We start from the raw sequence: 25,955 nt of genomic DNA, 5'->3' as shown, positions 1-25,955 counted from the left end.
GCAGAAAGGTAAGGAGCAGCCTGCCAGCTAGAGGCAGGAGGCCGGGCTTAAAAGAGCCAGGAGCCGGCTTAGCTGTGGTCAGCTACAAACAGTGCTGGCAGGAACTGAGGGCTGTGAAGGTCACCCCTTCTTGACTTCACAGAAAAATCCGCTCCGCAGGAAAATATAGACCATTTTTAAGTAAAGTTGCTTTCTTATTTCTTTTGTAAGAATTTTTTTAAACAGTTCATGTGTGTGTTGGGAGAGTGGTGTTTGCTTGCCACGTGGGTGCATGTTGGGGTCAGAGGATGACTTATGAGAGTTGCCTCCCTGCTGCTATTATGTGGGCCCTGGGGACTGAATTCAGGTCTTTAGGGTGGCAGCTGGTGCCCTTACTCTCAGAGCTATTTCACCAGCCCTATTATTTATTCATTTATTTATTTATTTATTTATTTATTTATTTATTTATTTATTTATTTATTTATTCTTGAGACATAACTATTTTTTGTAGCTCAGGCTGGCCTTGAATTCAATTTGTATCTCAAACACATCTGACGTTCCTGCCTCCAGGTCCTGAGTACTGGATACAAGTGAGCACATCATGCTCAGTTTATACGGTGCTAAGGACTGAACCCCCATTCATGCCGGGCAAACATTCCACCAACTGAGCTATAGCCCCAGTCTGGAAAATAGAAAGTATCTGGGGTGGCCGCTAAGAGTCAGCGCCCAGGGCTTTCGTGAGGAATGTACCGAGCAGAGCTCGCTAGGACCTACCACGAGAACCGTGGTAGCAGCAGCGGGAAACCCAATCAAAAGACCTAGAGAGTAAACTGATGCCATAGCTCAGAATAGAACCCGGCCAGGTGTCCTGGGATTCAACGCCAACTCCTTCCTACTCCGGTGACCTTGGGCAACTTCAACACCTTTTTGGTTCAGTTTTCTTTTTCAGTGATCTAATAATGTGGGTTTAGTTGGCAAAGCGCTTGGTTAGCATGCACCAAGACCTGAGTCCCATCCCCAGCACTGCATAAACTGTGCATGAAGGTGCACATTTGCAGTGCCAGCACTCAGGAAGTGGAGGCAGGAGGTCAGGAGTTCAAGGTCAGCTAGACAGACAGTTGGAGGTCAGCTAAGTTTCATGGGACCCTGTTACACACACACACACACACACACACACACACACACACACACACACACACACACAGTCTTTGTCTCTGGGGTGTACTGGCACACTGGTAATCCCTGAAAGCTCTTGATCAGCTAAGGCTACAGAGTAAGGTTTTTAAAGGGGGGGTGGGGTGGGGCTGGAGAGATGGATCAGTGGTTAAGAGTCCATACTGAACTTGCAGAGGACCCAAGCTTGGCTTCTCAGCACCCATATCAGATAGTTCACAACTGCCTGTGACTCCAGCTCCAGGGGAACCAACACCTCTGTGGACACCAGCACTCACATGCACATACCCACTCAGCCCCATATACATGAAATAAAATAAATTTGTTAAATGAGATGGCTCAGAAGTAAAGGCACCTGTTGACAAGCCTGATGCCCTGAGTTTGATCTCTGAGACAGACTTGGTAGAAGGAGAGATCTGGCTCTTACAAGTTGTCCTCTGATTTCTACACACACACACACACACACACACACACACACACACACACACACACACACTAAACGTAATTTAAATTTAAAGGGGGCACGAATGATCATACCTTATTCACCAGGTTACATGAAGATTGAATGACTAACTATCAAGCATGCGACACTATTATGATTATTTTTTTAATTTGGAATCAATGTCTATGACCCATATCCACAACAATTTGTTCAGGCTGTGACTCCTCAAAGTTTGGTCCACTGCCCAGAAGAACCAGTATTGCGTCGGGGATCGTTAGAGATGAGACTCTGGAAAGCAGGGAGTGGTGGCTCTCACCTGTAATCCTGACACTAAGGGAGCCCGAGGCTAGCCATGCAGCCCAGGCCTGGAGTTCAAGGCCTTCCTCGGCTAGACAGCTGAAGTGTGACTCTTCCTCAAAAAGGGGGGCGGGGGCAAGGAAAGAAGAGAAGGAGAAGGGAGAAAGGGAAGAAAAAAGAGGGAGGAGGGGAGGGAGGGAGGGAAGGAGGAAGGATAGATTCAGGGACTCAGTCCGGGGTGCGCTGAATCAGAATCTGAACTTGATTGGGCCCAGAGGGAATGGTATCCATAGAGGAGGACATGCCCAGGAACTAGCCAGATACTGGACTATTTGGGAAGGAGGTCCACAGGGGAGGCTGGCTTCCAGACCCGTGTCAACATGGGCCTTTGACGTGGGAAAACCGCCGCTGTTGGAGCCTACCAAGATCCCTACACATCGACCTGGCGGCACAGCTTGGTACCTGGAGCAGCTATAGGGGCACGGTGGTTGAGCCCAGGCCCCCAGAGCCCGGAGGATGCTGTGAGGTCAAGGGGCGGCTTGCTGGAGTACCAGGTACTTAGGAGGTGATCTACCTGCTCCTGGCTGGAGATTGCACGCAGGTAGGCCTTCCCGCTTCCACTATCCAGGTCCTCAGGGGGCTCTGGGGGTTCCTGTGACTCTGGGATTCCACCTCTAGGGTCCCTGCGTAGCCCCAGAGCCCACAACTCCCTCTGCATGCTCGCGAAGAAGTGCAGCACACAGCGGTGCGCGAAGTCCCGCGCATGCTCACAGCATGTCTCATCGAAGAGCTTCTGTTCCAGGTCCACATAGTTGCTCCAGTATCTGCGCTGTAGGAAAACGGTCTGGTCGAAGCAGGGCCTCAGGCAGCGGGCTAGGAAGGCTGCCACTATCAGCAGCAAGGTAATACTCCAGCCGATGGCCTGGAGAGTGAGAAGGCTTCGGTGAGAGGCGGTGGGGTCTAGTGTTACACACTGTGTGCGCTCCAAAGCCTCCCTTTCTCTCTTTATCACATCTATACATTTTCCCATTCAGTCACCATGCCGCCACCGACCCTCCAGATTCATCCGTCTAACCATTTCTCCACCCATTCATCCAGTCACCCTTCCTCTCCTTTGACTGTATGTCCATCATTCTTCCATCTAGCCATTCTTTCATTTATCCTTCCTCTTGGCTGTCCCCCATTCTCCCATCCATTCATGCCTCATATTCTTCTTCTTCTTCCTCTTCTTTCTGTTTATGGCCCATATTCACCTGCACATCAATCACTTTATCTTTTTACCCATTCTCTTGTATATTTCCCAACCATCCTCACAACTATGCTGTATTTTGTGAGGCATTAAGCAGGGGCTAGGGACAAGGGAACAGCCGTTCTAGGCCACTGGTGAGGGAAACCAGAAGTCATTCTCTAATGCTGGAGCCCACACCTGCCCGGCTCCTCTCCTCTTTCAAAACTGCAGTCTTTCCCAGGCCCACAAACATGAAAATCCTTGTCACATGTAGATGGAGTGACTCACCCTTTGGAGTTTCCTTATTTGGTCACACACACAGGCTCCCTCACCAAACAAGTTGAGTATTTTATGTATGAGAATCAGAAAAACGAAAAACCTTGAAAAGCCAGGCACAACTGATAACTTAAAACTTCAGATGCAAACCTGGGTCTGACCGGGACCTCCATGTATTCTCTACTGAACTTGGGAGAGCCTAGAGTGCTGCACATACTGAGTGCTGGTCCTCTCGCCATACCTCAAGCCTGCGTTTCCTCTGAGCCTAAATGCTCCCTTCACTCCAGGGTATAGGGCTCTCTGGAGTCGTGGGGATACTCCATGTGTAAGGCGCTCATAAACGCTCTGTGACGGACACAGGCTAACACAGGCTTGGGTGGTGGACTTGGCAGCCTGTGTGGAGGTGGGTCAATGGATGCTCCCGTTTAATGGAGAGGCTGCCCAGTAAGAATCCCAACAGCTGGTGAGGCTCTCCCTTGTAAGGAGAGAGAAGGACCAATGCCATGTGCAGCCAGGAGCTGGCCCTACCTGTTACAAGTTATGTGACTTCGGCCTCGAGAACTAAACACTCTCAGAACCTCCATTGCCTCATCTGAAACATGGGATGCTGACAACTGCCTCCATCCCAAAGGAGTGTTCTGAGAATTAGACAAACTGATGCACAGAAAATACTTAACACAGAGCCTGAAGGGGAAGCATTCAATAAATGGCAATTATATTATTTTCAACTAGTTAGGTTCTGGGATGGGAGGTAGGTGTTGCAGTCCATCACTAGTACTGCCATCTAGCTCCTGTGATTTTCAGGAGGGTAGGCATCTGGTGCGTGTTCAGGGTAAGTTGGTGTGGCAGTTTGAATGTAACTGGCCACCTTCAGCTCATAGGGAGTGGTACTATTAGTTGATGTGGTCTTGTTGGAGGAAGTGTGTCACTGTAGAGGAGGGCTTTGAGGTCTCATATATGCTCAAGATATCATCACCCAGTGCCTCAGATGACCACTTCCTGTTGCCTGCAAGATGTAGGACTCTCAGAGGCTTCTCCAGCACCATGTCTGCCTGCATGCTGCCATGCTCCCACCATGATGATAATGGACTGAATCCCTGAACTGTGAACGAGCAACCTCAATTAAATGTTTTCATTTATAAGAGTTGCCGTGGTCATGGTGTTTCTTCACAGTAATAGAAAGCCTAAGACAGATGGCCCAGTGCTCATCTCTCAAGGGTAGTGGTCCCAGTCCCCCTACATCTCTTGTCCTTTGTTATGGCTCCAGCAGTGAGGAGCATCCTCAGAAAGTCATGTAGACCCAGCTCAGTGCTAACTCCAAAGCAACTTAGGGTATCTGTCTTAGGGTAACTATTGCTGTAATGAAACACTGTGGCCAAAGCAATTTGGGGAGGAAATGATTTGGTTTATACTTCCATCATTGAGGAAGACAGGACAGGAACTCAAACAGGGCAGGATCCTGGAGGCAGGAGCTGATGCAGAGGCCATGGAGGGTTGCTGCTTACTGGCTTGTTCCTCATAGCTAGCTCAGCCTGCTTTCTTATAGAACCTAGGACCACCAGGCCAGGGGTGGCACCAGCCACAGTGGACTGGGCCCTCCCCCATCAATCATTAATTAAGAAAATGTCCTACAGGCTTGCCTACAGTACATCTTATGACGGTGTTTTCTTAATTGAGATTCCTCCCTTCTTCTCAAATGACTCTAGCTTGTGTCAAATTGACATCGAACAGCCAGGACAGTATCTCCGAGGGATCAAGGCCTGGGCAGGACCCTTCTTACCTGGGACAGGCACCGCAGGTATCGAGAGACAGCCTTGCGTGCGGGGCTGTCTCTCACCATCACGTCTTCCTTGCAGGGCACCTTGGCTAGGAAGAGCTGTACCTGGCTGGGGGTCATGTTGGCAAAATCCAGAAACTTCTCAGGGTCAACGGAGTTGCTGAAGGCACACACGAAACACTTCCCGTCGAGGAGGGCCAGCAGGATCCAGAGCAGGGGTGCTGCCAGAGCTCGTTGTAGCACGGAGGAGCACATGTACCTGACAGCAAGGAGAGGAGGTTCAAGGGACAGCTGCATGCAGCTAGAGGCAGTGCGAACTGGCGTGCAGTGTGGCCACTTCCTGGCTGGGACAGCTGGGTTAGGGTCTCTCTCTCATAGTCTCTCTCCCCTCTCCCCCACCTCTCTGCATGGCCTTACAGATCCCAGTTTGGCCTTGAACTCTCTGTGTAGTGGATGAGGTGACCTTCAGCTCTTGGTCCTTCTGCCTCCTCCTCCTCCTGAGTTCTGGGATCACAGGAGTGTGCCGTCCCATCTGGTGGATGCAGTGCTGGGATCCACCCCCAGGCCTTGGTGCATTCTAGGCCTTGATGCCAACCGATCTACATCTTCAGCCCTTGGCCAAGGTTCTCAGTGTCTATGTGTCAAAGATTCATCCTCTGGGCAGCAGGTCTGCTGAAGGAGCAGACCCAGGGCTGACGAAAGTGAACCTAGAGATGCCTTACTCGCAAAGCTCTCAGCAGAGTGGATCTCGGCCCCAGGCACTGGGCATCAGGAACTGCTAACTAAGCCTTACCAGTTGATGTGTATCCATGTGCCAGACCCTGAGGACATATGGCTACAACAGGCTAGGCGCTTGTCTCAGGAAGCTTCCAACAAAGGAAATACAGCCTTTAAATAAACCATTGCTTCTTGTTGCATGCACCAAACAAACAAACCCAACGGGACAGATGTGACCCAGGTAATTCTTGGAAACCCTGAATCATTCTTATGGTTACAGTAGTGGCCAGGGAAAGGTGAAAGATGATAGGTACAAAAATACATATTTCCAGGGCCTGCAAGATGGGTAGGTCAGCAGGTAGGGCCACTTGCTAAGGTTGATGACCTGCGTTCAATCCCCAGAACCCATATAGTAGAAGGAGAGAACTGACTCCTGAATACTATCCTCTGACCTACACACACACACACACACACACACACACACACACACACACACACACACACACACACGTTTCCAGATGGGAACTGGAAAATGAGGACAACATCCTTAGCTGTCAATCACTAGCTGGGGCAAGGGGGAGTGTACCTGATAACATCAACTGCCCTGGGTAGCAGAGAGGTGTGCAGGACCCTACCTGATGATGCCCAGGTCTTTCTTCCGGCGGCCTGTTGGCCGGCGCCATTCCTCCACCATCACCACAGATTGTCTGTTGACCAAGAGACCACAGAGGAAGAGGGCCAGAGGGGGTGTGAGCAGCAGGCCCAGGCCATAGAGGGCGTTGTAGCGTGCTAGGCAGGGGCAGTTGAAGTCGAAGGAGGAGTACATCTTGACTGTGATGGCAGCCAGCAGAAGGCAAATGCCGTTCATCACGGACTCCGAGCTGGACTGAAGGTGCTGGAAGAGCATCCGGAACCTATCCATGACTGCGGTTGCGTGGATACAGCCGTGGGTGGGACACTGAGGCTTGGTCACTCAGTGACGGACCTGGGGGCCCCAGGAGGGTGTCTCGCTTCTTCTTAGGCCCACAGTGGACAAAAGAAAAGGCTGCCCGCCGCCTCCAAGCCTACTCTCCAAGGTGTAATGGAGACTAAAGGTAGAGGCTGGCTTTCTCTAAAGACACCTCTCGCCAGGTGACTGCCACTCCCTCCCCTGTGGGGTGTGTCACTCTGTGACCAGCCAGACCAAAGCATTAGGCAAATGGACCCTGCCTTCCCCTGACTCCCTCCACAGCCCCTGTGCCTGTCTTCGGGGTTTGTATACTCAGTGCGTGGGGCTCCCTGGGGACAGGCAAATTCTGGGTGTGGTGAGAGAAAGCACAGAGGGAGCAGAACTGTCCTTTCTGATGAGGCCACAACCCGAGAGCCCAGCCCAGGGACATTTCCCGTGTGCTGTGGGCTGGGTGGAAGCCGGAGGGGTGACAACTCCTCCCCAGAGGCCTCCTAGAAGAGGAAGAACATGGAGTCCCATCTCAGGGTTCGCTTTGAGAAGGGCTGCGGGAGGCAAAGGCCTTCCAGTAGAGGGTACTGCATAAGCAGGGCCAGGATGGTTTCTGTTGTGATAAAACACTCCAATGAATAGCAGCTTGGGGAAGGACAGGGTTTATTTCAGCTTTCAGGTTACAGTCCGTCCTTGAGGAAAAGTCAGGGTAGGAACTCACGAGAGAACCTGAAGGCAGGCCTGCTTGCTATTCTACACAGCCTGGGTCTGGCCGGCTTCTTCAGGGTGAGAACAGGGAGGAAGAGGAGAAAGTATAGGAGGTGAGTAATGTCCAGAGCTGATGTAGGGCTCTGTCTGAAACCAGACCTCAACCCTCACCCCATGTCAGGGCTCAGCAGCTATGCCCCGTCCCCCTCCCTCCCTCCACTTCCCCTCCCCCTCCTTCCTTTCTTCTTTCCTTCCCTCTCTCCCTTCTTTCCTCACCCTTTCTTTCATGCATTCTTACTACATTGCTCAGGCTGCCTCGGCCTCCTCAGTAGCTGGGATATACCCACCTCTAATTCTTGGAAGATTCTTTGAAAATGTTTTTCTAATGATTTTATTTTTATTTGTGTGTGGGGGGGAGGTTGTATGTGGACACCTGTGGAAGCCAGATGAGGGGCCCACATTCCCTGGAGCTAGATTGCAGGTGATTCCCAGCCATTTGACGTGGAAGCAGACTCTATCTACCTCGAGAGTACGAAGAACTCTTATCTGCTGAGCCATCTCTCTAGCGCCTAAGGAAAAACCTTAAAGGTCACATTTTCTTTTTAAAGATGATTAGAAAAAATTCTTCTAAGCATTTGTGAGCACGTATTAACTTGCAGTTGGAAGACGCTTGTAGAATACATTGTTGGTGTCTATCTTTGGTATTTCTTGAGTTGGAATCTTGTAGATATATTCTTGGGGTTCTTCTAGATTTTTTTTTTCTTTTAAAAGGACTTGAGGGCCTAGAGAGATGGTTAAGCTCACATACTGCTCTTACAGAGGACCCAAGTTTGGTATCCAGAACCCACACTGGGGGCCTCACAATTTCTTGTAAGTCCAGACCCAACATCTCCTCTGGGCTTTGTGGGCAATGCATTCACACGTACACACACACACACACACACACACACACACACACACACACACACACACACACACACAGAGTTGAAAATAAAAAAAATAAATGTAAAGGACTTGATATTTTTGAGACAAGTTAGCTTCATCATTCCTGGAGCCCCTGCTGTTATTTATGCATTTACCTCCTAATTTGCTTTTGAGACAAGGGCTCATGATGTAACATAAGGTGGCCTGGAGCCCATGACCCTTCTGCCTCAACCTCCTGAGTTCTGAGATTACAGACACATGCCATCCTGCTAGGCCTGGAGTTCTTATTATTAAGGGTCTGTTAGAAATGGCTGCCTCCATCTGATCCAGGTGTGGTGGCAAACTCCTATAATCATGAGAGACATGAGACACATGTGGGAAGCAGATACCGGAGGATTGCCACAATTTGGAGATTGGTCTGGTCTGCATAGCAAGTTCCAGGCCCAAGTTTGATACATTGTCTCAACCAAAACCTAAACCAAAACAAAGTAAAAACAACTCAGTGTGCATGTGTGCATGTCTATTCAGAAATATCTGTGTGGTCATGTCATTACTCAGTGTAGAACGAGCACTCTCCCAAGGTTTCCTTATAATCTTTCTTTCAAAGGAAAGGCGTTGAATGAGTGCCCCACTTCTCTCTCAGGACGGGAGGGCTACTGTTTCCTTCCCGTGACTAGGAGAGGAGCAGGGCTCTCTGTGTCTCCAGGTGACCTGATTCTCTGCTACCTTGGAGGCAGAGACTGTACAGAGCCATGCTGAGCCAGGACCCAGAGGATGGCAATGACGGGGTCTACCTAACCAGCGGCGCAGGACCAGCGGGCTGACCAGGTGGGAGCAACTTGAATTAATCCCCATTTCATTCCTTTTTATAGGGTCCTACGCTGTAGCCCAGGCCAGCCTGGAATTTGCTGTGCACCTCCGATTATAGACACAGGTCACCGCACTCAAACCCCCATTCTTCATACCAAAATAAATTCCATATCTCAAAGTTCTAAACATGCAGTTAAAATGATAGCATTGGACAAGAAGATGTAGGTCAATGTACATCATCAGAGCCTAGGCCTCTGTGAGCAGTACTCAGGACAAAGACAAGAAGACTTCTTGTAAACTAGAACCTTGTGGCTGGGTGTGGCGGTGAATGCCTATAATCCCGGTATTCTGGAGACAGAGACAGGAGGATTATCCATTCAAGGTCAGCCAGGTTGAAGAACCAGTTTCAGGACAACCTGGGCCACACAGTGAGACAGTGTCTCCAATAAACTTTAAAAAAATAAAAAGAAGAAACAAAATAAACAACAGAAAATTATGTGAGCAAAAACACCAATAAGCCAAGTTAAAAAAAATAAGAGACTGAGAAAAGGTATTTGCCACACACACCACACAAAGGCTTCTGTGCATTAACTGGCGCAAGGTTCCTTTGAGTTGTTACAGAAGATGTGAATAGTCCTTCAGAAAAATGGACAGTGAATGTAGCTCAGGTGCCGGAGAGCTTGCCCAGCACCCACAAAAACCTGCATTTGATCCCGAGGGCCACATAAGCTGAGTGTGCTGGCACACACCTGTAACCTCACACTTGAGAGATAAAGGCAAGAGGATCAGATGTTCCAGGTGAGTCTAGCCTGGGCTACATGAGTCCCTGTCTGAAATTCAAACAAATGAACAAATGCAAACCAAGGATCTGTACTGGCTAGTCCCAGAAACTGAAAGACAAGTGCTCAAAACTTACGAGTCCTCATTCACAATGAAGCTGGTGCCTTTGAAAACTTATCGAGTAGTTAGAAACAAACATGTTGATAATACTCAGTGTCAGCAAGGCGTACAGGAATAGTCACTTTCACACATAAATGTTGGAAGGTGAATATGGAGGGCTCTGTAGGAGAGCTTGGCAGTATAATTAAATACAGATGCCTTTCCAGCAAGTAACTGCTTAGCTCCAAGTTTGCAGATGTGCAAATGTGCAGATGTGGCCAAGACGAACCAATAGGGATGTTCGTTATAGCTTTGCTGTAGTGGCACAAAACTGGAAACCACCTAAGTTTCAGCAGCAAGGGGATTGTTTAAATGAAACACGGCACATTTGTGAATAGGGTCCGTGTAGCCATTGAAAGAATGAGGCAAACCTGCGCACATGCAAATTAGAAACCTTTCCTGGACTTTGATGATCTCAAAAGGCATTCTTCCTACACTATGCAGATTCTCATCCCTTCCCAGAATCCACCCCCAGCACACACACAACTTTAATATTATACATACTGTTTTTGCACAGTTATTACCACAGGGGGAAAAAAGTAAGGGGAGACTTTTACTTTCTATTTTATACTTTTCCTGTTAGACTTTTTGTTTTTGTTTTTTTTTGTTTTGTTTTGGTTTGGTTTGGTTTTTTTTCGAGACAGGGTTTCTCTGTGTAGTTTTGGTACCTGTCCTGGATCTCGCTCTGTAGACCAGGCTGGCCCTGAACTCACAGAGATCTGCCTGGCTCTGCCTCCTGAGTTCTGGGATTAAAGGCGTGTGCCACCACCACCTGGCCTGTTGGACTTTTAAAAAACTATGCTCTTGTGACTTTTATTTTGCAAATATCAGTAGAGGTTATTTGGGTAGGAGGGTACCTATGGAATTTTTGTTTGTTTATGTAACCAAGGCTGGCCTTCAGCTTGTTACAATCCTCCTGCCTCAACCTCCTGAATGCTGGGCTTATTATAGACATGAATTACGAATTACATGCCTGACTTAGATTTTTAAGGATGTTTCCATATGAAATCAAATGAATGTTATTCTTAAAACTTTTATTTATTTAGGGTGTGTGTGTATGTGTATGTGTGTTTACTCATGTGCATACCTTAGCATGCACATGGAGGTCAGAGGATAATTTGTGGGAGCTGGTTTATTAGTTTGCTTCTCTCTTGTGATAAGACACTTTGACCAAAAGCAACTCTGACAGAAAGGGTTAGTTTGTGTTAGGGGTTACAGCTGTCATCTCGGGAAGCTAAAGCAGGAACCTGGGGCAGAAACTGAAACAGGGATCCCAGAAGAAGGCTGCCCACTGGCGTACTTTCCAGGGCTTGCACAGCCTTTCTTCACAACCCAGGACCACCTGCCACCTGCCCAGGGTGGCACCAACCACAGTAGGACTGACCCTCCCACACCAATCATTCATCAAGAAAATGCCCCAAAGACACGCAGACAAGGCCAATCTGATGGAGACCAATTCTCACCAGAGGTTCCCTCTCCTGAGGAGACTTGTTTGTGTCAAGTTGGCAAAAACTCACCAGCACAACTGATCTTTTTGGAAGGACAATGTTTGTCCTGCGGCTTGCATTAACTCCTTTCCTATAAAGGAAATGCCATTGAGGAAATGGGCCTCACGATAGCCACCCAGATGTCCACCTTCCCACCGTGCTTGCTTCACCAAGGCCTCTTCTCATCTTTCGTCCTGACAGAGGATTCCTCTCTACTGTGGCAACTGACCAAAGAAAGACAAACCACCCACAAGCAATCCTCAGCCTCAGCAAAGCCATGGCCCTCTTCAGAGCACTCTCTGGCACACGCCTCACTGCCTCTAGCTATCCAGGGTGGACATCTGTGTGTGCCCAGCATGGCCATGCTCCTTGGCTTGACTCTCTGAGCAGACTGTTATCCTCAGAGCTGGGACTCCTCCTCTGAGTCCAATCTCTCCACAAACACACCAACACCCACTTTCCACTGGGCCAGCTGGAGATGGCTGTCATCTCCTGAATCTATATCAGCAAGAGGATAAAAGGAGGTCGGACGTGGTGGCAGCACACCTTTGATCGCAGCACTCAGGAGGCAGAGGCAGATCTCTGTGAGTTCGAGACCAGCCTGGTCTACAGAGCAAGTTCCAGGACAGGCTCCAAAGCTACACAGAGAAACCCTGTCTCAGGAAAAAAAAAAAAAAAAAAAAAAGAAAGCAAAAGGAGAAAAAGATTTGTGGGTGTCGCAGGGTTTCTGTTGCTGTGAAGAGACCCCATGACAACAACCACTCTTACAGAGGAAACCATTTAACTGGGGCTGGCTTACAGTTTCAGAAGTTTAGTCCTTTATCATGGTGAGATCTTAGGGATCATCGAAAAAAGAAAGGTTATGGTTTCACAGTGATGTGTTTGTGTGTCAACTTGACAAGGACTCGGTTGTGCTGGTGAGTTTTTGCCAACTTGACACAAACAAGTCTCCTCAGGAGAGGGAACCTCTGGTGAGAATTGGTCTCCATCAGATTGGCCTTGTCTGCGTGTCTTTGGGGCATTTTCTTGATGAATGATTGGTGTGGGAGGGTCAGTCCTACTGTGGTTGGTGCCACCCTGGGCAGGTGGCAGGTGGTCCTGGGTTGTGAAGAAAGGCTGTGCAAGCCCTGGAAAGTACGCCAGTGGGCAGCCTTCTTCTGGGATCCCTGTTTCAGTTTCTGCCCCAGGTTCCTGCTTTAGCTTCCCGAGATGACAGCTGTAACCCCTAACACAAACTAACCCTTTCTGTCAGAGTTGCACCACCACTGCCCGGCCACAGTGGTTCAGTGGTTAACTTGCTGCTCTTGCAGAGGACCTGGGTTTGGTTCCCACACCCACATCAGGAAGTTTACAACTGCCTGTAACTCTGGTTTCAGTGGGTCTGATGTCCTCTTCTGGCCTCCATGTATACCTCACAGGCATGGGACACACACACTCAGGCCTACACGTGCACATAAAATAAATGTAAACAGCAAAGCCGACTTGATTAACACACAGTAAAAGACCTGGGCAGTGGTGGTGCTGCAACCTTTAGTCCCAGCACTTGGGAGGCAGAGGCAGGTGAATCTTTGAGTTTGAGGTCAGCAGGAATGAAAAAGAGATACCACAACATGAGGAACTGTATTAAAGAGCTGCAGCATTGGGAAGGTCAGAACCACTGCTTTAAGGTGTTTTCATTGGCCTGAGACGCTCTCCCTCAAAAGTTAGCAAGGCATGAAGAAGAGTCCCATGATGCTCTACTGCTCCCTAGTGGTGGATGGAGACAATTTGACAGGCAGGGGGGAGGGAGGGCTCCTTGGATAGCCTTTGGGTAGATCCCTCTTGAGCAGCAGTGACTGCTGTGGCCGGAAGCTCCTCTCCACTGGGTGTTAGGACGAAGTGCTTTTGGTGTGATTTAACACGACCAGCTTGACCGGAGAGGCGCCACCGGACTCCCATTTGTCTTCGATGTTTGCCATGAACAGGCTTTACAGCTTATGCAGTCGTATTTATCATGTTTTCCCTTTACGAGTCCCTGGTCTTTGTAACGTTCTTGGGAGGCTTTCTTGCCAAGTACAGGCCATTTAAATTATCCACATGAGAACAGGATGCTTGGGTGTTGTACTCATTTCAACCACCTTCCTTAGGTTTCACTGTTCTCTGTCTCTAGTTGGTGTTCATTAGCAGCTGACTGTTCCCTGGCTAGAGAACCTGGGGAGTGAGGGACTCTCAAGACGGAAGGAAGAGGCTGGTTCCTGAACACAGTGAAGGCATTGTTCTTGCAATAGGTGTCTTCTTCATGCTGGAGGTATGAAGGGATTCTAGTCTGGCACAGGTACTGTACCGCAGGGATCTGAACTCAGACCTCCTAGGTTGTAATTCAGCACTTCACTATCCGCTTCTAGCCAACATCCCTAAGCCTCGAGCTTCTCCTTTTTCAATGGGAAGAATAGTTAACACCAACAACTGTGTGCGTCTCACACGCTTGATTCCAGCGAACTAACCCAGGTAGTATGGGGCTTAGAGGATAGAAGAAGTAATGCTTTATTACAAGGGTCACTCACACTGAAGAGATGGTTCGGTGATGAGGACCCAGGTTAGAGTTCCAGAACCCATATGGTTGCCCACAACCCTTGGTTACTCGAGTTCTGGGAGATCTGATGCCCTCTTCTGGCTTCTGCAGGTACTGTATGCACCTAGTACATGAGCACACATGTAAGCAAAACACCCATACATGTAACATTTTTTTCACATAACATTTTTTTAAATTAAAAAATTAAAAGAATCCCACTTGCTGTAATTACCTGAGCTGTCAGCCTGGGAAGGGCCAATGGGTGCTTGGAATTGAGGTAATTACACAAGCCTCCTGACTGGCATTGATTTTCCTTCCTGCTGCTTGGAGGAGACTCCTCTGACGCACTGAGCTGTAACGGGGAGACTGGATTCAAGCCTGGCCTTTATCTACGGGCACCCTAAACCCAGTACTTAGGCCAGTGGGACTTTTAGGGTCTGCTTATGACTTGGGAGGGGGGGAAATTGATGACTCCAAATTGTAAAAGAACTTCAAAATCAAAATCAAGAAATGTTGGCATAAATGTTTCCAAAACTTGACATTATGTCAACTTCACTAATCATTAAAAGTAGTACTCATAAATATTTCATTATTCTTGAAGACCATGTTTTTTTTAAACTCCTCAGTTGGCAAGAAATCCAACGCATGCATGATTGCTCAGCAATAAAATCAGTTGTACATTCAGCGACTTCCCTGTAGTCCTTTGAGTCCAAAAGCTACACTTGTAAATTCCTTTCAAAATGTGTAGGGTGACAGTGTCATTTCATGTAAGGTGTGGTACATTTTATTCTTTAAAAAAAAAAAAAAAGATTCATTTGCCAGGTGGTGGCAGCACACATCTTTAATCCTGGGAGGCAAAGGCAGGTGGATCTTTGAGTTTAAGGCCAGCCTGGTCTACAAAGCAAGTTCCAGGACAGCCAGGGCTACACAGAGAAACCATGTCTCAAAAAAACAAAAACAAAAAAAAAAGATTTTACTTGTGTATGTCTATGTGTTTGTATGTGCATGTGTGTATGTTTATATAGGTGCCTGAAGAGGCTAGAAGAGGATCCCTTGGAGTTGGAGTTACAGGTCATTGTGAGCTGCCTGATGTGGGTACTGGGTACTGAGCTCCTTTGGTCCTCTGAGAGATCAACAAGTGACTGCTCACTGAGCCATCTCTCCAGTCCCTGGGAACGGTATATTTTAGTACATTTGAACTGATGGAGTTGGACCCAAAGACGAGAGTATGGGGCTCCATGAATATTCCTACTGCTGCTTTTTGACTCAATATTGCCTGGAGAAGTCAAGTCCCGGGAGAGACTGTGGCCCCTCATCCCAGCACAGCTGTTCTCCTTCCCAGGTGGCCTTGCTGGGGTGGCAGCCTGCACCGGCCTGATTTTGCCGTGCAGTGCTCAGTGTCCCCAGGGAAGCCCGCAGCTCTGCTTTAAATCTCATCCTCCCCACCAGAACATGTAGCCATAGGCAGCTGGTCCCTAAGGTGTGACAGGACATGACCTGTGCCATATTCTGCTGAGTCAGAATGGGGGAGCTGCATTTTAGCACCCCCATCAAGCTCCTTTGGATGATCCTGATGCACACATGAGTTTCAAACTATTGCTCTCAAGGAACCTATATCTTGCTCAGTGCCAGACATACAGTTAGTGTACAGTATAGTTACTGTGTATTACATGTTTGTGTGCATGCAGGTGCACATGTGTGGGTATGTGTAGAGGTCAGAGGGCAGGGTCTCTCACTGAGCCTCAGGCTTAAACTTTTGGCTAGACTATACCTAGTGGCTCTCCTTTGGAGAAAACTGACTTCCCCTTACTCAGAAGGCATCAGTTGCAAATAGCTTCTTGGTTAGGAGTAGGGCATATGTCTACTTCCTCTTCCCTTTGCCAGAAGGTTGTCTAGTTTGAACCTGCGAAGGTCTTGTCCTTGTTGTCATAGACTCTGAGTTGGTACATGTATCAGTCCTGTTGTGTCTGGAAGATGCTTTTTCCTTGGCATCATCCCCCACCTCTGGCTCTTATAATTTTTCTGCCTTTCCTGCATAGATCCTTGGGTCTGAGGAGAGGAGAGCGGATAGGAGAGTCACTGGGTATATCAGCCACACTTCAGGCCATGGCCCACGCCCAGGAACAAATGGCCAACAGAAAATGGAGTCCATGGTTCTGTATGGGCTTGGTTTTGTTTTGTTATTTTTTGTCTCCTATATATATAGTTTATTTGCATTGATTTTCATTTTGTTTTGAGAGAGAGCATGAAGTTTAGTGGGCATACATGTGGGGAGGGTCTGACAGGAGTTGGGGGAGGGAAAATGATCAAAATACATTGTATGAAAAATATTTTTAAATTAAGTAAAAAAAAAATTGGCTAGACTAGCAGGCCAGAGGTTTCCTAGTGAGATATGAGCTTGCTTCACCCAGCAGGGCTGCATTAGAGGATTGCATAGACCACGAGCATGGTTACCAGGTGATTGGAAGGGTCTGCACTTGGCTGTGCTAGGGGGAGGTCTTTTGCTCCACCCCTTGGCATTCCTATAAATAGCCCTCTAGAAGAGACAGAAGGGGCCGTGGATATTGATCCAGGCCCTCCCAAAGCTATTCTGTGTTTCTGTCTGTTTCGATCCCCACTACATTTCTATCTAATGTTTCTTATCCCTCTCAAGAGTGCCCTGGGGAAAAAATGGGAAAATGTGGGAACTGGCCTCCCACAGCCAGCAAAGCCCCTAGGATCTCCCTGTTTCTGCCTCATGCCCAGGTTGTTTTTGTTTTGTTTTGTTTTGTTTTGTTTTGACATGAACTCAGTTCCTCATGCTTGCGTGGCAAGCACTTTTCTGATTGCATCTCCCCAGATCTACTAATTGTTCAGTAGATGGGTAGTGGGCAGTGGGTGAAGCTCAGTCCCTGGAATAAAGCAGCGTGGTGTTCTCAAGTTCAGAGGAAGTCCAGCCCAGCTTGGATGAACCCCATTCGTTTGCCTGGTGGACTGTCCTTGGCTAGCTCTGGGCTCAGCATCTCAGAGAGCAGGGAAGGAAAAAAAGCAGACTCTTGACCACATATCCTGCAAGTTTATCAATATGGCTGATAAAGGACTTCAGTCTTTGAATTCAGCCAAGTGGGCACAGAGCAGAATAAGACATAAGGGAGGAGAGTGAGCCAGACAGAGAGGGTGGGGAGAAGATTGAAGGAGAGGGAGAGACCAGGAGAGTGACAGGGTGAAGAACAGCAGGGATGGGGAGGGAGTTTCCCAGAGCTGCTGCTATTGATGAAGGACTGATCTCTCCCCTGTCTCCACCTGCGGTCCTCTCTCTCTTGTCCTACTAGCTGGTATGATCACTCACAGACACACACACACACACACACACACACACACACACACACACACACACACACGACACAGACACACAGACACAAGGACACATAGACAGACAGAAACACACACACACAGACATACAGACGGACACACAGACAGACACACACATATGCACAGACACACAGATGGACACGGACAGACGGACAGACGGATGGACGGACACACACACACACACACACACACACACACACACACACACAGATCTGCACTGCTGGGAGAGGGCCTGCCACGGAGAGCGCCACCTTGTGGTATTCATAGTGTCACTGAAGCCACCAAAACTGACTTCATCTAGCCCCAGTCCCCCTACAGGTCTCTTCTCCCTCCTCCCTTCCAGGGTCGGGCTGAGCTATCTTCTTGTGCTTTGCAAGCTGTCTCGGGGAGGGAGGGCTTAAAAGTGTCCAGGGGAAGGAAGGCGGCTGGGAGCTCCGTGATTCTTTGAGTTGTTTACCCAGAGCCTAGGACAACTTGGAGGGGTACACCCCTCTGGGTTGCGTTTCAGCCACACCCTCCTTCTTTAGGTCCCTGCCTGGCTAAAGACCTACTGTATCCAACTGACATTTATCCAAACTCCCCAGAAAGACCAAAATAAGGAGGACTCAAGGGGGCGGCACGAAGGTCCTACTGAGGCGTGTGCAGGGTGCGGCTGCGCAGCACGGCACCTGCACGGCCCGCCCTTCACCCCATCCAGCCCTGTCAGCCTCCCATGATTTTTTTTTCTTTAACTTCTCAAGTCAGAGAAAGTTTTGGTATTGTTCTCAGCCCCCTGCCTTTGCCCACGACACTGTACTGAACAGGGGGTCACAACCTATGCCCCAAGCCACATCCGGCAGCCAGTCCTCAACTAAAACCGGAAAGCAGAGAAAGATTTAGTCAATGTAGTCCCATTGGGAAGAGGGACAAACAGATCCAGCCCCCACCCACAACCCCCAAGTCCATCTTCTGGGGTCCTAAAGTAATACTGAAGTTTGAACAGAGGGCCAAGGTTATGCACATCTAAGTAGGCTGTGACTCCCAAGTTCAAAAACTTCTCACTTTCCCTTGGAGCTCAGGCTATGCTGAGCAGCAGCGCCTCCCATAGCCTCTGGCCCTCCCTCCTTCCCTCCCTCCTTCCCTTCCTCCCTCCCTCCTTCCTTTCCTCCCTCCCTCCCTTCTTCCCTTCTCTTTGGCCTTCATTTCTCTTCTGCTTTGCCCATAGCCCAAGTTTAGGCCTGTGTGGGGCCTGTGATGTCTGGCTGTCATCTACCTCTGGGCCTTAGGTCCACCTCTATCCCCCTACCCAGGCTTCCCAGGAGGATCCAGAGTCTCTCCAGCCACTGTCTATAAACCCCAGACAGGACCCTGCTCTTCACACACACTCCAGGGGAATTAGTCTCTTCTATACAGAGTCCACATGTTTATTCTGACTCGTAAAACACCTGATCTCCTCAGTCGCTTACTTTTTCCGCCCCTCCCCCTGTGTGTGTGTACAGAACTGAGTATATATACTTCACACTGCACAGTAAGTTCATTTGTGTAGTGCAGAGGTCTGTATGCTAATGTGTGTAGCTGTTAAGAGCCCACAGATTTCTGATGCATGAGTCATCAGTTGGGGTAAATGTTGGGAAGACACTGCCCATAAATAAGAGACCAGTCCCTGACCAATCTGCAGCTGGTCAGCACATGATCCCAGGCACCCCAGAGGCTGGTGTCAGGGGCTGGGGCTCTGGTTGTCTTTCTCCTCAAACACCAGGATGTACCTCTCACAGGTATTTCTAGCTTGCTTGGAGTCTCTGAAATTTAAGGATGGAATGAGATGGGAGTAAAAGGCAGGAGAGAGGACTAACGGGTGACTCAGAGACTCTATCTCCAAGGGTCACAGTCGGGTTTTACTGCGGACAGGCAGAGAGTTCCATTCATGGTACAGATACTTTTAAGAATCCGTCATGTACCTGCCCAGGGGACTAGGACACCATGGGGAATGTGGCTGAGGAACTCTCAACCAAGCTTGTTCTCTCATGGGAGAGGCAGAATCTAACCAAGCAGAAAAAAGCTGCTTTTAAAAGCCATGAAAAGAATGGGATAATTACATGGAAAATGACAGGGGATGCTTAGTTGGTCAGCGAAGAGCAGAGTATGAGCTATGCCTAAATACTGAGGGTGGGTTCTATGGAGACTTGGTGGATGAGATGCCCAGGCCCCCACTCATGCCTTCCGGGACTCTGGATCAGAGTTGCTGGAGTCAGATTAGAGAGCCAGGAATGACTCAGAGAAGCAGGAAGGCTGGTGGAGGTGGGATGGGGTGGACTGTTTTCCTCTGGGGAGAGAGAAATCCAAGTGGGAGAACGGCTTCCTGGTTTCCTCCTGTAAAGACTCACGTGAACAGGACATTTACAGAAGCCCCCTTCCTCCAGGAAGCCACCTTAATCTACCATAGGCCTTACGCGCCCCCCCCCCTTCCCCTCCCAGCCTTTGTTTTCCAGCTGAACCGATAACTCTCCCATGGTTTGTACCTGAGCACGGTTCCCCCTCAGCTTGGTTCTGGTCTTGAGCATGCAAAGGCCCAACGTTAGGAAACGGGTCTGCCTGGGGTTCTGGTTGGGAGCTCCCGATGAGCGAAGGGGCAGTGCCTGCATTCCTTACTTCGGTTGTCTTGATCCACCATCCACTCACTTCTGGGCAATTTAACCTGTGCCCGGCGCTGTACCCGGTGCTGGGGAACCTCTATTAGTGCTACTTCGCCACTCCCTGGCATCTGACACCCAGCGCTGTGGAGGTCCTGTTCCTCTTGTTTTCAAGTTCTGTGTCCCAGGACAGGAATACGCTCAAGCCCTGGAACCCCTATCTGTTCCTGATGTCACGTCCCGAGCGGTGCCGCACCGGGGGGCCCCCCGCTCCCCCCACCCCCACGCCGTCCCTAACTTGTGGCCAACGGGAACGCGGCGCGCCCCGGGGCCACAGCTGGCAGAGCGGGCGCGCGCGTGTCACTAAGACGCTCATTCACCGGCGCAGCTGTCGCCATAACAACCGGAGCCCCAGAGTCCTGGCGACGCTGGGGCGGGGGTTGGGGTGGCGGCGGCCTCGGGAGGGACCCGGCGGGAGCGGGGGCGGTCCACACGAGCTGGGCGCTGCAAGCTCACCCGCGGGCGGGAGGGCGCCACGCACGTCGCCACGGCCGTCCCTGCGGGCGGGGACCGAGCCCTCCGCCGAGCCTTTGAGCAGACGCGCGCCGAGCCCCGACTCTATGGCCCGCGGGGAGCGCGCCGCCGCTGCGCCGCCCACCCGCAGCCGGAACCCGAGCTCCAGAGCCAGGCAGAGTGCAGCGGCGCGCGCCGCGGGCCGGGGCCCAGGGGCCGGGCCGCCCCGGGCGCGGGGCATGGGAGCCCGATAGCCGGGTGGCGCGAGGATCCCCACAGCGGGCAGGACCCGCCGAGAGAAGACCGCCGAGCCCAGGGAGAGCCGGAGACAGCGAACCGCCCGCCCCCGGCCGCAGCCCCGCCAGGGCCCTCCCCCGGAGGCGCGCACTCGCGCGCGCACACACTTGCACACCTTTCCTCGGCTCCTGCCCAACCTTGCCTGCCCCCCGCTGAAGCACCCCTGGGGTCCCGATGCCATGGGTAACAACTTCTCCAGTGTCTCCTCTCTGCAGCGAGGAAACCCGAATCGCGCGTCTCGGGGCCACCCCCAGAACCTCAAAGGTAGGCTTCGCCCGGGGCTCAGCTGGAGGGCTGCGGCGCAGGTGGAGAGGTGGGCAGAGGTGCGGTCGGGGAGGACCGGCAGGTGCCACCTGTTGTGTACATTTGGACAGCGGGAGAGGCACTTCTGGCAGTGGAGGTGGGCCGGGGTAGCAGCTGATGGGTGCTGATGGTGGAAATGAGGGAGGATGGCGGTCAGTGGGGGTCTGCGCAGTTCTGCCTGTCTGCCCTGACAACGTCACCGGAGTCTCCTCCTGTGATGTTAGGCGTGAAGAGGTGGGAAAAGGCATTTGCAGGGTGGATAGGGCAGTGTGGAGGGAAACCCAGGTTCTCCAGCTGAGCTTCGCAAGAGTCACCGTGGTCTTCTTTGTATCCGCCTTGGTCTGGGGAGATCTGGCTGGAGGCACTAGTTGCATTTCCAAGCAACTAAGGGCTCTAAGAGGGTCTTAGGGATCCAGGACTAAAAAGGCAGGAGCTGGTGGCGTGCTCCCGGGGTCTTCTGCAGCGCGTGGTCTTTTGCACCGACTGAATCAGCTTGGTTTTTCAGTTCACCTAAAGACAAATTATCTGGCCTGAACCCTAGAAAGAGGGGTAGGGAGCTTCGAAATGGATGTACCTTCACCAGGAATGTTTGTTATGTCCCTCCATCCGCCCAGCATCCTCTGGGGAGGCCCTAAGCTCAGCCCCGGGCCTCACAGCTTCCAACACGTCTCTGACCTTTGGAAGATGCTGCTAGGTTCTCCCAGGCGCTTGAACCCAGCTGATTCTCTCCGGAAAGCTGCTTTCCCATCCTTGTCGGAGCCAGTTGCGTGTAGTTCTAGGGGCACAATGACCAAACAACAACAATTAAAACACACAACACGAAACAAGCAAACAAACAAAAAAACAAAAGCCCACTTCTCAGTCTCTTGGGATAAGACTAGGGTAGTAGTAGTGTCCTTTAGCCCAGAGCCTTGGTGTTTACAAAGGCTGTTCACAGACATCTTTTCAGGAAGTGCAGAGGATTCTCTGGTTAGTCAGCAGAAGTAATCATATCCATTTCATAGATGAGGGGACCTGGGGTTTGTTTCAGTTTCCAGAGCCAGTAAGAGCCAGAAACAGAGTCAGGCTTTGGGCCCTAAAGGCTCAGAACTCTGTCTCCTGTCTTGCTAGGCAGTTAACTTCAAGATGGAGAAGAAATGATAGACAAACCGCCGTCCTGCATTCTAACTCTGTCTTTCAGAATTTCACCTCCACTCTGCTCAGGAAAATCGGTGGGTCTTGGTGGATTTATGGAAGTTAATGTGGTGATACATGCACAGGCCCTCCTGGAGTCATGTTTACTGACCTGGTAGTTCCTCAGAGAAGAACCAATGTGAGGAAATGGAGATGCAGGTGGTAACGCATCATTAGGCTAGGATGCTCATGGTGGTATCATTTAGCCTAGGAGAACAAGTAAATGCCTAAGGAATCTTGGTATCACCCCTTGGGGGAGGATTGTGTTTTCAAAGACTCTGATGACTTGGGGGACGTGCTTGTAGCATAAGAACAGTATGCAAAGCTATAAAGACTTTGTGATCCCTGCCTTTGTGCTCCCCATTTTGTTAAAGAGCAGTTATGTGAATAAGAAGGAAAACCCAACAATCTCAAAACAAGAGTCAAAGGGAACATTTCTTAAGGGCTCTAGGTGATGAATCACATGCAATGTCCTTCCTTTTTATTTACATTTTCTTTTCTAAAATGTGTGCAATAGACACACATTTTTTTAAGCTAGTTTCATACATGCATATAACGCATCCTGCTTACCCTCTCCCCTCAGCCTCTTCTATTTTCCACCCACATTTATGAGCCCTCCCTCTTCCCTACCTGTTTTTTTTCCTAGGTTCATGATTTTTTATTTTGTTGTAGCCCCCCCACCTTTTTTTTTTTTTTAATCCGGGGCCATCTGTGTGCTCTGTGGGTTGGGGCTATGCATTGGAGTCTGGTGGGGTCCCTAGTGGATGCACCCCTGAAGGCAGCGATTGTCCCTTTCCCTGGATCTGTCTGTAGGAAATAGTTAGGCAGTGAGGGGTGGAGCCCTCTGAGCCCTCCCCAGTGCGCAGCTGGCTGTTGATGGCTCATTTTTGTTCAGACCCAGTGCAGTACTCTAGTTGTGGAGAGTGTTCATGATTGCAGTGACTATGTACTTCCCAGAAGATGGCATTTCACAGTCCTTCCCATACTGAGTCTCTTATAGTCTTTCTGCCTCTCTTCCTTAATGTTCCCTAAGCCTTGGAGGGAATGATACAAATGTCTTATTTGGGGCTGAGCATTCAACTGTCACTTATTCTCAGCACCTTGTGAAGCCAATGTGGTGATATTTATTTGTGTTGAAATGTGATGATATTTTATTTGTATGTTAATAAATAAAGTTTGTCTGGAGATCAGAGGAAATAGCAAGCCATTAAGTAAACAGTAGCACACGCCCTTAATCCATTCACGTGGCAGGCAGGGTCTCTGTGTGTTCAAGGCCATACTAGGGAACAGAGCCAAGCGTGGTGACACACACCTTTAATCCCAGTACCAGCCATAGAGACCTGGAGGTCTGTACAGACAGGCAGTAACAAGGAAGTGAGGTAGTTGGGCTAAGATCCAGTGAGAGGACAGGACAGCAAGGCAATAAAAGCCTGAGTATACAGGAAGTCGTGGCATTTGGGAGGCTACAGAGCTGGTGAGGTAAGGTGGTTGGTGGCTTTCACTATTTCCCTGATCTCTAAGGTTTTCACCCCTATATTTGGCTCCGTGTTTTTTTTTTTTTATTTAATAAGACCGTTTAGAAATTCATCTACAAGCCATAGATCTTTTCGTCCATCACAGTTCACTGGAAAGAATTCTCTGATTAAGGTAAAGCTGAGTGTGGTAATTGTCTATGGGTATAAACATATACATTTAGAAGGTAGTTTGACACTATGTCATTTTAGCTGAACCACAGGCCCTCTAGGTTCTGTGACAAGGGGCTTTAGCAGGTGTTGAACAATACTGAGTACAGATTCCCTCCTGTGGAGTGGGTCTCGAATCAGAGCATAAAGTGGTTGGTTACTTCTGTAACAGTTGAGCCGTGATTGCACGAGTGGGCCTGTCTTGCCTCACAGTTTGGCAGGATCATAGTTTATAGGACTCACAGCTTGGTAAGACCGCTGATACCCTATCTCCCCACAGCAGCTTGGATAGTACTTTCAGCACTATGAAAGTTTGCCATGGGGAAGAGGACTCCACATCAGTTCCAGCTTGATCTCTTTATTTCATGCAGCCAAGGTGTATCTTCAGCAGCAGGGTCTTATCATCTAGTTCTGGTGGGCCTCCAAGAGGGATGGCAAGAGCTTGTATTGTTTTAGGGGCCTCTAGGGCTTCCCCGACCAACTCCTAAGGAGTTATCCCATACGAGGCACCATTTTTGCCTGTTTGTTCCCAGCCATGTAGGATATCTCCCTTCCAACTTAGAGAAGTTTGGTTATAAGACTGGGGGTTTCCAAGGCGTTTTCATATCCCCTTTGTTTTAGTAGTTCCTCCCCGCTGCCCCCTTATCTCCACATGCCCCTGCCTCTTTCCTACTTAAACTTCTTCACTTCCTCTCTCACGTTCATATTAACTAGATCTACTACCCACCCTTTCTTAAGGAATCCCCTTCCAAGGGCCTCTTTCTAGATTCCTGGCCTCCACATCAACTCTACACTGAACCCACAAACTTAGAGATATTCAGTTATAACCCACATATGAAGGAGAATCGTGCATTTATTTTCCTGTAGATGGTTTGCCACAGTATAATTTTTCCAGTTCCATCTATTTACCTGCAGAAGCATTATTTTATAATTACAAATGAGCCGCCATGGGCTGGGGCTAGAACAGTGGTAGAGTGCTTGCCTAATATGAGTGAAGGGCTGGATTCAGTCCTCGGTGCTGCTAAATAAATACATGAATAAATAGACTCTTGGTGTCAGCATGTGTAAAGACTGTTTCCAAGCACCAAGAAGAGATTGTTAATGAGGAAGGAATCTATGGGCATCATCTGGATAAATTTCTTCCCTTGCAAATGAGAAGAAAAAGAAAAAAGCACACTGATTTGTCCAATTACTTAGCAGATCAGTTTGAGGGGCAAAGCTGAGCACTGTTTTCAAGGGCAGGAGTTTGCTGAGGGCTGGCGAATTGACCTTGTTCAGCACTCATAGCCTGCCCCTCTAAAAGAGACTGTTCTTTTCCTGGCTCCATGGAAGCCTGGAGGAGTCCCCAGGAACTGTACACCTTTTTACCTAACATCTAGGTTTATGGGGGGGGATGTGAGATCTCTGTGTCTTTGTCAGAAGGCAGGAGAAGATAGGAGAGGGGTCCCTGCTTTCCTGTACTCATTCACATATCTGGTAACACACACCTGATATCCCAGCACTTGGGAGGCTGGGGCAGATGAGTGTGAGTTTGAGGCCTGGGCTAGTGAGTCATTGTCAAAGAAGGAAGAAAGGAAGGGAGGAGAAAGAAAGGATGGAAGGAGAAAGGAAGGGAAGGAGGGAGGGAAGGAAGGAAGGGAGGGAGGGAAGGAAGGGAGTGGGGAAGAGGGGATGAAGGATGGGAGGGAGGGAGAGGGAGGGTGCGAATGGGAATGTCTGAGAATACACATCCTTGAGTCTGCCTGCCTTCCTCCTTAGCCTGACTTCTAGGTACTTGATCCT

The 25,955-nt window shown here is 49.6% G+C and overlaps 2 protein-coding genes across 3 annotated transcripts in view; one reads left to right on the top strand and one right to left on the bottom strand.

Annotated features, from left to right (window-relative positions):
- Nucleotides 1-1,632: 1,632 nt before the first annotated feature.
- Calhm3 (calcium homeostasis modulator 3) lies at nt 1,633-7,693 on the bottom strand. Its single transcript, XM_052760854.1, has 3 exons — nt 6,525-7,693; nt 5,176-5,431; nt 1,633-2,813 (listed from the first exon to the last, which is right to left on the bottom strand). The coding sequence occupies exons 1-3, from the start codon at nt 6,809-6,811 to the stop codon at nt 2,322-2,324; spliced, it is 1,035 nt and encodes a 344-aa protein (XP_052616814.1). The 5' UTR covers nt 6,812-7,693; the 3' UTR covers nt 1,633-2,321.
- Nucleotides 7,694-20,944: 13,251 nt separating this feature from the next.
- Neurl1 (neuralized E3 ubiquitin protein ligase 1) overlaps nt 20,945-25,955 on the top strand; it is an 81,914-nt gene continuing 76,903 nt past the window's right edge. Inside the window, exon 1 of one of the 2 annotated variants that reach the window (XM_052760850.1) lies at nt 20,945-21,279. In XM_052760850.1, coding sequence (XP_052616810.1) covers nt 21,195-21,279 — 85 coding nt within the window. In that variant the 5' untranslated portion in view covers nt 20,945-21,194. The remainder of the gene's footprint in view (nt 21,280-25,955) is intronic. The other variant, XM_052760853.1, reaches the window with a different exon arrangement.

This window comes from Peromyscus californicus, unplaced genomic scaffold, assembly GCF_007827085.1.
Source record: "Peromyscus californicus insignis strain IS unplaced genomic scaffold, ASM782708v3 Scaffold_4__1_contigs__length_199733344, whole genome shotgun sequence".
In the NCBI taxonomy this organism is placed as follows: domain Eukaryota; kingdom Metazoa; phylum Chordata; class Mammalia; order Rodentia; family Cricetidae; genus Peromyscus; species Peromyscus californicus.
This window is presented reverse-complemented; position numbering and strand designations above follow the sequence as displayed.

Coding starts and splice junctions, on each gene's coding strand:
- Calhm3 (XM_052760854.1), bottom strand. CDS start 6,811: ATGGATAGGTTCCGGATGCTCTTCCAGCACCTTCAGTCCAGCTCGGAG. Junction 5,432..6,524: donor AAAGACCTGGGCATCATCAG/GTAGGGTCCTGC, acceptor CCTTGCTGTCAG/GTACATGTGCTCCTCCGTGC. Junction 2,814..5,175: donor ACCTGCGGTGCCTGTCCCAG/GTAAGAAGGGTC, acceptor CTCACTCTCCAG/GCCATCGGCTGGAGTATTAC.